Here is a 15539-nt window from a genome sequence, read left to right on the forward strand (position 1 = left end):
CAGTTAATTGAAACTCTGCATTTTGCTCAATATCGGCTCGGGACAGAGAGGCTTACATGTGAAAAAGGCCTTGGGTCTCAAAAGGTTAATTAATATTTTGAACAACTTTTATTGTTACAATTTCAAAGCCTATGCATCGGTGGGAATCTGCAAGATTATCAGTATTGGTATGGGCTTTGGTTCTAAGTGATAGTGGCTCACCCTAGTATAAATACAGTGGAACCTCGATTTTATGTTCCCTGGTTTTACATTTTCCCGCATTATACATTCAATCTTCATGGTCCCAATAGAAGACTTTTTAAAATTTTCCTCAATTTCAAAATTTTCTCACATTTTAAGTTCAATGAAAGCGTATGACTGCACTGTGGCTGAAGTGTGATGCCACTGCTCACTCCCCACCCAGCTCCTCTTGAGTGAACATGTTTATATTGTACTCGGTGCTTAAGAATATTCCTGTAAATGGAGTGTGGCTTTAGAAATTTTAGTTTTGTTTTGTACAGTGACAGCTACTAAAAATATGAAATTCTATCTCTAGGGAATGGAGTTTGGTTTGAGTTGGTGTTTTAAGTCCACTTTATGCACAGTAAGGCTAATCGGGACTGGACCTAGTTTAAAGTGGGATCCAAACCATTTGTGCCTCCACTGGGTATCGAACCAGACCCCTTGATTACAAGGCAATGATGCTACCACTGCACCATGGGGGAGGCTTCTAGGGAATGGAATTAGGTCTGATATGTTAAGAATTATTTGTGAGCATCACATAAAATATGAACACTGTTAAACAAGTTGCTTTGTCCCAATCAAGTGCAAGTCAACAAGGGATGGTTTTGGGGTCCAATAAGGAAAAAAATTAGGGAAAGCTGAAACAAATTTTATTATCTTCATAAAAGGGTTCTTAACAACATACTAATTTTGCACCCCTCTACCACCCTGAATCTTAGAAAAATGGCGCCCAAAATCAGTTATTTGCAAATATCTCTCTTGGAAATCATTTTATAGCAAAAGAGTTTATGACAAAAAATAATCTACATAAAATTCTCTACAAAAAATATTCTGTGCATTTTTCTTCTAGGAAGCACCATTATGGCGCTACAGAATAGAGTATTTTCACCTTTTTTCCTGTTCCATTGTGAAAGAGCGAAACTCAAGAAAATGCTTTTGCATGGCAGCTTGAAGCCTATTTCTTATTAAAATGCCTATTATAAATGTTCTAAGGACTCTTCTTGAAAATGTATTCTCAAGTGGTAATATATGTATATTAATTAAAACATAATTTTGTAATATTTAACATAAAACAAAAGAACAATGTCTGTATTTCTGCTACTGTTAGAAACCAAAACATCGCTTGTCTTCTACCAGCAAGAATTCTTGTAAGTGAATGTGGATTAGATCATCAGAATTGACATGAGCTTGCAGATCGAAGCAAAAGCGACAGGTCACAATCTACACAGGGATTTCAAAGCTAAGTGATGACACAGCCCCCTTCAGTCTAAAACATTCACCGTGTATGCACGCACAACTGAGAGGTGCTACCAAGCACGGTATTGAGAACAAGGCCCAGTTGGAGTGACACATGCAGCTTGCCATGTCGCATCAGTTCGAAAAGTTGCATTTATTTCTTAAGATTGGTTTCCAAGAGACATGTGCAGCTTCCATCTGAAAGCTCCCTTTGTCTTCTATACTCTGTCCCAGGAATCTCTGGATTGAGCAAACTAAGACAAGGGTCTGCACAAGTAGTAACTCGAGAAGACAGTAACTCAACCAATGAATATGTGAGAGCGAACATAATTGCATGGTGGAGAGAAAAGACTGCAGCTACTAACCACTTTCAGGAGCATGTACTGCTTCGCCTGCACACAAGTTTTCTCCCCTTCTCTAATGTAACATGCAGCCTTGTTCCAGAGATTCCTGGGACACAGCATAGTAGAGGAAGGGAGCTTTCAGATCAAAGTGGCACGTGTCTCTTCTAAACCAACCTTAAGAAGTAAATGCAACAGTGTCAGATTTTGAACACGTTACTGAACACTTTAGCCCAATTTTTCTACAGCTACACATCCCCTTGCACAATCTTTAAGGCGTTTACAGGGTATAATGCAAAGAATCTGGCAGTGCAGCATCTTTGTCTCTCAGCGAGTGGTACAAAGAGGATCATTAAGAGAAGGCTTCTTGGTTGTCCACATCCCTACATCATCAGCTATAACTGGTACGGGGCAAGTTAGTACTTAAAAGTTTTCTCTGAATTGGTCTTGTGATTTTTTAGTAAAATAATGTATTAAATAAAAACTCTGGATCAACTGGATACAACACATCTGATTTTCACTTCAGAAGGACCGCTTCAGTGATTAACTCTCTTATTTTGTTCAAACTTGACATTTGCCAATTTTTTACGAACGATACTCAACATTGAAGACATTCCAACATCATAAGCATCAGAAGAATTGGTTTTCTTAATCCCTGTTACTTCCGTAATCATTGACTTTATGCTATCAAAATCAGGGAATGGTGGGTGAGATGAAAATCACTGACAAAAGATTGATTGAGTTTGAGTTTTAAGTCCACTTTACACACAGTAAGGCTAATCAGGACTGAACCTACAGTTTAAAGTGGGATCCGAACCAATATGTGCCTCCACCGGGTATCGAACCTGGGACCCCTTGATTACAAGGAGATGACGTTATCACTGTGTCATCGGGGAGGCCTCACTGACAAAAGAACTGAAAGTCTTGCTTATCCCTTGATATAAGAGACTTTCGTGCATCCACATGCTGCTAATCTATTTTATCTGGAAACTAATGAGCATGCCAAAAGATCCACTTAGCATTGACTCTGGTCACTCATCTGCCATCCCCCACAACTCTTATTGGAGCGCCGGGTTTGATACCCGGTGGAGGCACATAGTGGTTTGGATCCCACTTTAAACTGTAGGTCCAGTCCCGATTACCTTACTGTGCATAAAGTGGACTCAAAACACCAACTCAACAACAACTCTTAATGGAGCACATCACGGCTCAGTTGTTATATCTGACCAGAACTTTTCTGATCATTTTATTATGGTTTGAATTGTTGTTTTAAGTTCGATTTATGCACAGTAAGATTAATCAGGACTGGACCTAGAGTTTAAAGTGGGATCCGGAACCACTTTGTTGATTACAATGAAACAACCTTTTTGGACAAAGTCAACATGCTCCTTTAGAGTTATCTTCTCTTTCTGACCAAACATATTATCTTCTGCACACAGCTGACATAAATAACTGCATGCAATGATAAAAGCAATTGAACTCATAAATGACATTCTGTAAGAAAGAACAAAAGAAAAATACTACAAAACATCATGGAAAAGACGTTTTCGTGAGTTCCGCACTTGCAAAAAAAAAATTAGCTCAGCTAGCACCCAACCGGCGCATCCTAGAAGAAAAATGCACAGAACATTTTTTGTAGAGAATTTTATGTAGATTTTTTTTGTGATAACCTCTTTTGCTATAAAATGCTTTCCAAGCGAGATATTTGCAAAAAACTGATTTTCGGCGCCATTTTTCCAAGATGGTGGCCAAATCCGGGGTGGTAGAGGGGTGCAAAATTAGTATGTTGTTAAGAACCCTTTTATGAAGTTAATAAAATTTGTTCCAGCTTTCCCTATTTTTTTTTTCCTTATTGGACCCCCTTATTGACTAGCCAATAAGAAAAGAAGTTACTAACACTGAAGGGAATGTCAGTATTGATTTTGGAGCAAAAGTAAATAAAAAGCCATGTATGGAAAAAAGATATGTGATGAATGCAGAGAAAAGTTAAGCAAATTATGTACTCATCTTTTCAAAATAAAGGGAATGCATTTAGTAACAGTGGCCATAGTAGGTCACATGTACAAAAATCAGTAACAAAAGATAATACTTCAGGGCAAATTAATGTGTCACTTGCAGGAATAGGAAAATAACCTCTAAAATGCCATGCCATTGCACCACACAATAAGTCTACATATGTGGAAAGAAATATTGAATAAGTAAAAGATAGTCTGTATATGTTTCTCATGAACAAGACTTCCAAAAACTGCCACATGATTTACATCAAAAGGCAAATGACATGGATAAACTTGTTGGTTTAATTAAAGCCAAACGTGACACTCACATCACTCGACAAGAAAAAATATAACTTCTAACTTTGGTTCCTTCTCTTGGAGTCTGTAAATGTTGTGGAAGAATTTTGTGTGAGCGAGTAAGCTGTCTGTCAAGCAAGAGAGCTTGTGAAAAAGAAAGGAATTTTTGTTATTCCTGACTTAAGGAAGGGTAAAAAGCTGAGTGAAAAAAATAACTGAATTTGTAAAAAAAACTTCTATCTTATGTATTCAGCATTTAAATGCATATCCTAACAACTTAAGTTCTGCATGCTATGAACAAAATGGTGTGCCTTAGCAGGTTCTTCTGGAACACGTTATCTCTCTGTCTCTGTGTGAACAATACTCCAGAATGTTGTTCTGTTACTTCATGTACAGCATATCGAAGACACTAAGTTTTTTTGAATCTGAATCAGTGGGTGTAATGGCCTGATTGATTTGACATGGAATCAGTCAATATTAACCACACAAACTATTAATTTAAACCTAAAAGTGTGTTCTAATTCAAATAAGTCAACCCTACACTTGAAGATGAATAAGTGAACAGTGAAGATAAAAACTTCATGTGGAATGAAGCTATTCAGCAAGTCTGAAGTCTTCTGACAACATTCAATTTTGTCAACTATGGATGTAATGGAAGTTTACAAGATCTGATGTTTTCTGTCAGAGCACAAACAATTAATCCGTATGTTAAAAGTAAAATCAACAATTAAAATATGATATGACTAGGTCCACAAAATATGGACAGCTCAAACTGATGGCCAGAAAGTCAAGATTAGCATAAAGACCTTTTGCTGTGGGCGGGATTTGCTGTACAATACAAATAATTGATAAAATGAATAAATATGCATTTCAATACAAAAATTGATTACTAAATTGCACATTATTTCAACTTTATCATATCCAACCTGATCATAATATTGCCAATTTAATGTCACTAATGGTCTTCTCTTTCTTATTTACTGCACTGTTAAATCAATTACATGAAACATAAGTTTTTACAAGTTAATTTAGTCAAATCAACACAAAATATACAAGCACTTCATATAATTTAGTACATACCTCTATCAATTCATTTGACATGATGTGAATTTATTGTACCCAGGATCTGAAATCAGAGAGAAATACAATATTCAGAATGTGGATATTACAACAGGAAATACATTTTAAAATTAAATAAACAAAAGAGAAGGTCACCTAAAACTACATCATTAACAAAGGATGGTTGCCAATTTGGAACTGTCTCCTTGCAACCAGTCAATCAGGGTGGCTACTCTAAAATCCAGTTTAAATTAAAATGTAACTACAGATTTTCAGGGCAAATTTCACCAAAATACAAGGCTAAAAATAATTGTTATAAAAAATTAATTAGACTTGCCATTTTACACTAAACCTGTATGGCCTGAGGAGAGGTTAGACAACAACTTTTAACAGTTGGCAACAATGTGCATTCACATGAGGGTGTCATATCAAGCACTCCTGCATCAGGAAGCTTGCTTGTGGCAACCAACGCTTTTACTGAAATGTGTATTTTTCTTTGCATGTCGTCATGTAATGAATCACGTGAAACATTAATGTCTAGAAGACAGAGCCTCACGTGCCATTAAAACCTCTCCAGGTGAGATCAAGTGCACCCTCTTCAACCTTGGCACAAAGTACAAAAAAAAATTGTAACTCGAATTGTCTGTCTGTTTCATTTTAAGCCCACTTTATGCACAGGAAGGCTAATCAGGACTGAACTTACAGTTCCGAACCACTTTGTGCCTCCACTGGGTTACATGGTGTCAATGTTACAACTACACCATCAGGGAGGCCCTAATTGTTAGATTACTAACTGTCAGAGAGAGATGAAATCAAGTTTGTTTCTTCGCACTGACGGGGCTTTTAGCAGAGGTGAAATTGTGCCTCACAAAAATGAGTGTCCTCACCTAGTGGTTGCATGACCTTGTATTTGGTGGTGGGCTTACAGGCTCTGATGATCCCCTAGGCTATACTGGTGGTACCTTAGCTACCAGTAGGGTCACCCATGCCGGGCTGGCTAGGAAGAAAGAACCAGACTAAGAAACAACCAACTGGTATACGGCTCCAAATGCGAAAGATGATGGATGGTCATCTCAACGGCTGAGGAGAGGAAGGAACCTAGAGCAGTAATACCTCTTTAAAAAAACCTTGGTCTATCTGGCTCCGGATGGTAGTACCTTGTAAGGGACCCTAGCCAGAGTTACAGTGAAGTTCTCAATGGCGGAAGTGACATAGAAGAAATTCTCTCAGCATAGATGATGGAAGAGGCAACTCAATCTCACTAGAGTTTAAAAGTGAGAATCTGCTGCTTTTCAGATGGAAGAGGGATCTTCAAAGGCTGGGGGGTGGAACCCTAAAAGAAAATCTGGCAAGACTAGAGGCCAAGAATAAGCAACCCCTCCATTAGGCTAGCCTATATTATTTTCAGTTCGAATGTGCAGTTCAAGGACATCCACCCTGCTCCGCGCTTCCCTCTTCCTCACTCCCACTCCTATACATTCCCCGTGCAGCACCCAATGAACAGGCAGAAGGCGTGTGTTGGTTGTGTTTGGAAGGGAACAGGTGACTGCCTGGGGGAGACAATGCCGTGACCTTGAAGCGCAGTTTGGAAATGAAAGCAGTATAGCATAGGGCCAATAACCCACCCAGAGTGAAACAACAAATATTCAGAGAAATCAAAGGAAAGAATATGGATGGATTCATTGGAGGCAACAATGGTAGGAAAGGACAACTACATTTGGAACATGGAATATTACTTCTTTAACAGGCAAAGAAACTGAAATTGTTGGAGAAATAGAAAAATATAAAATTAAGGCACTACGAATTAGTGAAACTGAGATGTCGCCGTCTTACCACGATTTATGTATGCCATCAACATTGTCACCCTTGCTACACCAAATAAAGTGACAGTCTTCATTACTTATGCACCAGCTAAACACACTCCAACAATCTGCCCTCATTGGAAATCCAATAGTTTTGTAGCTTTAACTTAGAACTGTTGCACATGAAAGTTCACACTGCAATGATTCAGGCACTATATGAAATGGACAAATATTGCGATAATGAATGCCCATCACAATGCATGATGGCTCAGTGCTGCCAACTAGCCTTAGCAGTGTGTTTTCAATAATCTGTCAACACATCGTATTTGAGAAACAAACATCATCATTCAGTCACACAGAAAATCAATTAAAAAAATTATTTTTCCAAATTTATGGTCTCATGTGCAACATTGAAATTGTTGAAAACATTCTCTCAAGCTATTGACCAGGTCATCATCATCCTTCGATGTTTCCTGCCTCTGGCTGGGTCCCCATAGAAGTCAAGCCTCTCCATTTTTTCCTGGTCTTCCACCACTCCTCTCTATCCACGGTGTTCCAATTTTGTCCTCTTCTCCTAACACTATCCACTATCTGCTTTTTCCACAGACATCTTGGTCTCCCCCTTGGCCTTATTCCCACTCCTTGTGCATTGTAAATTCTTACTGGTAGTCTTTCTGCATCCATCCTCATCATGTGTCCGAACCACCTCATCTGTGCCTGATCTATCCTGTCCTGAAGCTTCACCACACCCACTGTCTGTCGGATCTCCTCATTCCTTATTCTATCCCTTCTAAACTTGCAACAAAATTAGTTTGGTATTGACGCTTGTGAAGCACGTGGAGAAAGCGGGTCTACGTCACTGCGGGAGGGTGGAATGCTGGCATGCAAGCCAATCAAAATCTTCCCAGTGCTTCACCCAAGCCATGGTTACCTAGCAACATTTATCTCTGTGTTTGCCGCTTATCGGGCGATTCTTCCTGCGAATAGTTTTCATGTTGTTGGGAGAGGACGTGTTGTTTGTTGCCCTTGCTGTGATATTTTAACCAGTCAGTTTGTTTAGTGTTTATTGAATTTAGAGTATTCTTTGTTGTGTATATAGCATGTTGTTTTAGTGTTATTTTTTTGTACATAATTTTCTGTGTTCTGCTTGAGTGCGTCGCGTGCTTGTGTGAAGAATGTCAAGCACAGGAGACAATACTCGCGATGACAATGTACCAAAGAGGTCATGCACTAAAAGAAAAAGGAATTCCTCTCAAAGGACAAACGTGGGAGATGGTTTGTTCTGAGCGCAAATAATTTGAGCAAGAGAAAAACAATAGGGGTCCAATCATTTCTGTAAATAAAGTTCTGGACAGGACTGATGCTGCTGTCGGCATGTCTAAGAACACTATTGTTACCATAGGGAAAAAAAAGTATAATGTGGTAGAAATAAATAAATAAATAAATAAATAAATGCGAGGCTTCAAAACTGGGAACCCCAGGAAAGAAGAGGTATATCAGTAAACGCGTGACAAATTTAAACACCTTTCAGCATGATGCTATTAGTCGCATTATAGATGCAAATACTCTTATTATAGATGGAAAGGTCATTCCACTGTTGAGCAACTGCACATTTCTTTGAAAAATTCGGGACTTTTTCAAGGTGGGGAAACATCTTTAAGGACAGTTATAAAATCTCTGGGATTCTCATACAAAAAAAATAATGGACGCAAAATAAAGTAAAGTATGGAGGCATATGGGGATGTGGAGGTAGAGCTTCACACATTCTCGACCTCGACCTAGGCCATATTATGGAGGTGATGAGGTTCACCAACCACCTTTACCCCAGGTTTGCCCCAGGTACAGTAGAATAGGCAAGACAAGAAACTCCTCGCGGCCTCACGCCCAAGCTATACGTAAGGGAGGGATGCACGGAAGCAGGGTTGGCAGTGCACACGGGCCAAACTGTCTAGGCAGAACGAAACGAAAAGTAAGCAAGAAATTGAAGTTCATCAAAAAAATAGGTTTTTACAGTAAAAAAATACACAAGAAGCGAGATGTTAAGATAGTAAATTAAGATGGAGCATACCTGCACTATAAAGTTTAGTCGCTATCGGTTGTCTTCTATGCCACTCACTTCATCCTCGTTGATGGGACGATCTTCCAAGGAGGCATAGGCGCTGAATCCATGGGGCTTAGGGGGGCTCGAGCCCCCCCCCCCATGTTAATGATGTGGGGCAGAGCCCCCAAATAATTTTGCTTAAGAGGATCTAATGTATTATTTTTCTTCTCTTGTAAAGTTTACTCTGAATTGTGCCACATGAACTTAACTTTAAATACATATTTGAAATGTTCTAGGCCATCAACTTTGGGGGTCTGAGACCGCTAAACCATCAACTTTGGGGGGGGGGCTATGACCGGAGACAGCAAAACTGACTTATTACTATATACTAAGTATATAATTATTATTTACTATTATACATATATTAATCACAGACATAATGAATTTAGCCAACGACTTGTTAAAGACTGTTTGGGAATCCCCTAAAAGAATGCAAATATTTAGGAATATTATTGATGTGAATGAGAAGGCTGGCCATACTGGAGTGCGACCACTTTGCCCTCGTCGGTGGACGTTGAGAGCCTCCAGTATGCAACAGATCTTAAGGAACTATGAAAACCTTCTCAATTTTCTTGAGAAATTTTCTGAAGATTCTACTGACGCAGCATTAAAATTTGCTGGATACCTGGAGACAATGCTTCACTACAAGACATTTTTCTTTCTCTCCCTCTACTGCAATGTGATAGGTCCAATAGAAGAGGTAAACTGTAAGATTCAGTCTCCACACCTTGGTGATACAGAAGTGGAATCAAAACTAAATACTTGACTGACATCTTTCAAGAAAAGCGAATGTGTTTTGAGCAGTTCTGGCTGAAATGCATAGAGGGCAAACCGAGCCTCATTGATGAGCCAGAATTGTCCCGGCAACGTCACGTCCCTAAGAGACTTTAAAATCCTCATGCTGCCAAACATCACAAGTTCTACACTCCAAAATAGTATTATAAATCAATATACACCGACGTGTGACACAGCAAAATCATGTGTTAAACAAGGACATGGATCTACAGGACTACAAGAAATAACAGCCATAGAGAATGAATGAATCTCAACTGTGAACAGTTGCACAACAAACTTTCAGCAAACGCAAGAATTCTTTCGCCAAGATTTGGATGCCGATAGGCTATCCTTACACATGTCCATGCTTGGTGATATCGCCAAACAGAATAAAGTGGTTCTAACTGCCATGCGTGACATAAGGAAGTTTCTTTTGGAAGACAGTACCCTCCAGGAGCTTCTGCCTGAAGTTGCCAAATTCATGATGGTCCTCCGCACTCTGCCAGTGACGACAACCACAGCCGAAAGGTCATTCAGTGCTATTCGCCGACTAAAGACATATTTGAGATCTACAGTGAGGCAGAAGAGACTAAGCAGCTTAGCGGTACTCCACATACATCAAACTGTGCTTGATAATTTGAACCTGAGACAGCTCGTTAATGAGTTCTTAAAAAAATAACCCACTGCATAGAGCAACTTTGTTTTATTTTTAAATCATGTTCATATGTTTTTGTTGTGTATGTCACTTTATATCTTAGTGTACATACTATTTTTTCATTATTGCAAAATTAAATTTAAAAAGTAAAATATTGTAGCAAGAACAAAAAAGTAAAACTATTTCCCTGCGATTTGTGTTAGCATTTATGTAAATAATTAAATAAAACTGTTAAATATTGTAAATATTTGATATTTTATGGGTACATCAACACTAAGGTTATTTACAACCAATCACATGTCTGTTGCGGACATTAAAACACACCCATGCTCTCTCTGGGATTCGAACCCGAGACCTCTGGATCAAAACGAGTCGACAACCCAACACGCTTGACTACCGAGGCCGGCATAAAACTGTTTGGTTGGTCTCTTAATGTAAATAGATACTTTTCAATAAAAATGTTAATTGTTATCTAAAAAACAAATGAACAGACACAGAAGACATGAAGAGACTTTGAAACATTTTCTAACAGTTTTTCATGTTACATTTCATTTGCATGAGGAATATAATAGCTGCTTAAAAACTGCTATACGAAGACGTAATTTTTATTTTTAAAAAAGGGAGGGAGTGAGTCATTCATTTATTTCAGTGATCAGAGCCCCCCCAATAATTTTGGCAAGTCGGCGCCCCTGCAAGGAGCTATCATCTTCCAAGGTACTATCATCATCAGAATCACTGTCGTCGGCAATATTGATAATGAGTCTCTCTGTTGCACTATCGATTAACGGTTCTGCCTTGAGATATTCATCCTCAATTTTTTTAACGTGATTTGACACTTTTTCCCACGCTGAAAGTGGTAACGTGGCTACAAATTCTGTGCACAAATTAGTAGCCGATTCCACAGTAAACGTCACGTTCTTTTTCGAAATGTATCGTTTCATGTCTGCCCATATTAGTTCTATCGGGTTAAGATCTGGGTGGTATGGCGGTAAACGTACAACAGAATGACCATATTCTGCAAAGATGAAATCAATTTTGAACATCTTCAAACATGGTTTGTTAAGTTTCACCAACGAATACAATTCTGGTTTGAACATGTGGGCATCAAAGGGAATGTTGTTTTGAACTAGCCACTGAATCATGGTATCTTTTCGGGAGGATTTATTTGTACGTTATGGTATGAGGCGTTGTCAACAACAACCACACTGTTTGGTGTCAAATTTGGGATCAACTTCTCTCGTAGCCACTTCTCAAAATTTTGGGCATTCATATCATGGTGGTAATCGCCAGAAGACTTTCCAGATTTGAACATTAACAGTGCACCTGGAACAAAACCCTCTTGGCCGCCAGCATGTACAACAATTACACGTTGCCCTTTAGACACAGGTGCATTGACGCCAGCCGCATTTCCATCCACCCAAGCTTCTTTCTTTGTTGTCGAGCTGTGAAAATAAGTCTCGTCAACTTAAACAATGGGTCGCCCTTGTCGACAAAAGATTTTTATGCCTTTGAGGTACGATGCACGTAAACTTCTTATTTCGTCCTTTTCTATAAGCAGTTGTCTATTATTTTCTTTTTTCCACTTAAACCCTAGGTCACGTATTATCTTGCGCACACACCAGACACTGCCTTGGAACTCTATTCTTTGTTTCAAAACCCTTGGGATACCTTCTAACGTTGGCCTTTTCCCGTCCGTAAGGTGAAATTCGTGCAGAACATGCCTAACAACACACTTATCGAACTCATCTATATCACTCTTGATTTTTCGGCGAGGTCGTGTTTTATGGGGCGTACGAAAGTGCTTCTTCAACGTAGTGCATGCTTTACTTTCTATTACAATTCTTCTCACACTGCTGAAAGAAACACCACATGCGCGAGCCACCCTCCTTTGCAACTGTTTTTCGGACATACGAACTCCCACCTCGTCTTTCATAAATGCATTGACATTATATACAATTTCTCGCCCTTGGCTGTGGATTACTTTCCGTCCCCTGAGTTTATTTGCTTTCTCTGAACTGCTAGCTTCCATGATAGCAAGTAGACTGCACACAAAATCACACACAAAACAAACACACACTTTAAATAAAGACAAGGAAGTCGATGACATTGTTTCTTCGTGCTCGCACAGTATTTATGACGTTCGGCAACCCTGCCTGTGTACACGATAAGGGGAAGTTCGCGCATGCGCTAGCCACGTTTCCGACCCAGCACACGGGTGGGAGAGTTTCTTGTCTCACCTCTTCTACTGTACTCACTAGGGCTGAGTCGACTCTGGAACCACTCGGGATATTTGAAAAAGTTCCACAAACCACCGTGGGTCTCCCGTGTGAAAGTCAGATGCCCCACCAACTGGACTTTGTGCAATTCAGTTGTGGTATAATTTAAAGATGGGTAGACTTTAACGGTGACTTCGGAAAGTAATGGTTATTGCAGGTGTATATATTCAATATTTTCAGAATGGATTGAAAAGGTAATCTGTAAACAATGCTAGTTTCGTTAATTTGTTCATGTTGTAAAGGAAATGGAAATAAAGAGAGAAAACAATAACACATTTCATCAATGTTGTTGTTATCGTTGTTATCCCATTTTCCTTGAAAAACAATAACACATTTCATCATTGTTGTTCCTTTTCATAACACGTTTTCCTCGACACAGCGTCAGACGGCTGCAATGCATACCGTACTGTACCGCATGATATGGCAACACCGTGATGCATGTTCTTTTCTGTTATGACTCATAAAACTGACTGGAATACTTCACATATCTTATCTCTCATCAATCATTATGTTGTGTTAAGAAGCATGATTGAAATACATATTATTCTTCAAATACCTGTAAGGGGGATATCAGACCAAAACAAGTGGCAGCTGACAAGCGACAGCAAGGATTCACACCGAAGTGACAAACAATAAGCAGCATGGGCCCCGTAAGTCCATAAGCAAGCATTCGCCTTGCAAGCATGAACAACAGACCGAAGCTACATGATGCACTCTATTGAAAAAAGACCCAGTCTGAGAAACATGCAAGGGACAAGCAAAATGTGTCGCTTGTTGCATGTCAATTCAGTCTGAAAGCTCTACAAATTTTAATATCATACATTTATATATTAAGGTTGTTATATACAATGAGATATTTTTAATAAAATAAGTACCAATACATTGTTATTATAAGTGATAAGTAATACAAATATTCTGACTACCATGAGAGAGACCTGGGTTCGATCATCGGATAGGGAGAACTGGGACTTTTTCACTCTGTTCAAGCTGCTCCGGCGCCCACCCAGCATAGTATAAAGTGGGTACCCGGAGGATACTCTGGGGGGTAAATTTACTTCCTAGTTCTACAACAGTCAGCATTTCCACTAAGCGTCAAATAACAGGCATCATTTCATCCATTTTTGATCCATTAGGGTTTGTTAGTCCAATAGTCATCAAATACAAAATGTTTCTTCAACGTCTTTGGCAGAAAGAAGTTGAGTGGGATCAACAGCTGTCACCAGAATTAATTACTGAATGGCAGAAACTGCAAGTGCAACTTCCACTTATCAATGAAATAAACGTCGAAAGGTTTGTACTACAAGAAGGTAACGTGACACAAATACAATTGCATGGATTTTCAGATGCAAGTGAAAAAGCATATGGCGCATGCTTATATATTCGTTCCATCGATCAACAAGGTCAAGTTTCAGTAAAACTTTTTTGTTCAAAGTCGCACGTAGCTCCAATAAAGAAAGTAACATTACCCAGACTAGAACTTTGTGCAGCATTACTTTTAGCAGAACTCGTGCATAAGGCAATGCCCGCATTGCATTTGCAAATTGAAAGCACACATTTATGGACAGATTCTCAAATTGTTCTGTCCTGGATATCAGCCTCACCTGCAAAATGGAAATCATTTGTAGGAAAAAGAGTTTCTAGAATTCAGGATTTAACAGAAATCAGTAATTGGAGACATGTACCTTCAAACGATAATCCAGCTGATTTAATATCAAGAGGTGTTGATGCAAGCATCATGAAACAAACAGTGTCCAATATGGTGGCAAGGATCCGAATGGTTGAAAGAGAATTCAGCTTTGTGGCCTCATTCATCAATAAAGCTTGAAACTGAAGCGCCAGAAATGAGACGCATATCCACATTGTCATTGTTCATAAACAGCAAAGAGACTCACATCATTGACAATTTTTCAAAATTGTCTAAATTAATAAGAGTCGTGGCATATTGCGAACGGTTTATTTACAATCTCAAGAACTCTCATGAGAGACTGATTGGTCATCTCAAACACAATGAAGTGCAACGTGCATTACACACATGTATAAAAATTGCACAACAAGCATTCTATTCAAAGGAAATTGAAGAACTCAACTTGAACCATGAACTTTCAAATAAAAGTTCTTTGAAAACATTGTGTCCATTCTTAGACAAAGATCAGATGCTAAGAGTTGGAGGACGTCTGGATAACAGTCAATTATCATCATTTGACAGCAAGCATCAGATGATATTACCACCAAAAAGTAACCTTACAAAATTGATTGTTGAAGCAGAGCACAGAAAACTTCTACATGCAGGACCACAGCAATTATTAAGCTCTTTAAGAGACAAAAATTGGATTCCACGTGGCAAGCAAGTAGTTAAGAAAATACTACATAAATGCATAATCTGTTTTAAGCTAGAAAGCACAACTTTGTCGCAATTGATGGGACAATTACCTGCAGCTCGCATTCAACCATCAAGACCATTTACCAATGTGGCTGTAGATTACGCTGGTCCAATACATGTCAAAACAGGAACCGTAAGAAGCAAAACAGTTACCAAATGCTACGTCACCGTATTCATTTGTTTATCAACAAGAGCGATACATTTAGAAGCAGTCAGCAATCTCACCTCTGAGGCTCTTATTGCTACACTTAGACGTTTCACATCACGAAGAGGAAAGAGTAGTAATATATACAGTGACAATGGAACCAACTTTGTTGTGCGAATAAAGAGTTACAAGAACTTTTACGACTATTTCAATCAGAAACATTTAATAAGAAATTACAGGACTACTTATCACTAGAA

The 15539-nt window shown here is 38.9% G+C and overlaps 2 protein-coding genes across 3 annotated transcripts in view; both read right to left on the reverse strand.

Annotated features, from left to right (window-relative positions):
• LOC145984088 (uncharacterized) overlaps positions 1-15539 on the reverse strand; it is a 501971-nt gene that overhangs the window by 221032 nt on the left and 265400 nt on the right. The window lies entirely within an intron of this gene.
• The window catches only part of LOC145984315 (uncharacterized), a 136783-nt gene that overhangs the window by 106734 nt on the left and 14510 nt on the right, over positions 1-15539 (reverse strand). Inside the window, exon 2 of the mRNA XM_083117973.1 lies at positions 5171-5216. Within this exon, the coding sequence (XP_082974099.1) occupies positions 5171-5191 (21 nt within the window). The 5' untranslated portion in view covers positions 5192-5216. The remainder of the gene's footprint in view (positions 1-5170; positions 5217-15539) is intronic.

This window comes from Lepisma saccharinum, chromosome 2 (genome assembly GCF_977018435.1).
Source record: "Lepisma saccharinum chromosome 2, izLepSacc3.1, whole genome shotgun sequence".
Lineage (NCBI taxonomy): Eukaryota > Metazoa > Arthropoda > Insecta > Zygentoma > Lepismatidae > Lepisma > Lepisma saccharinum.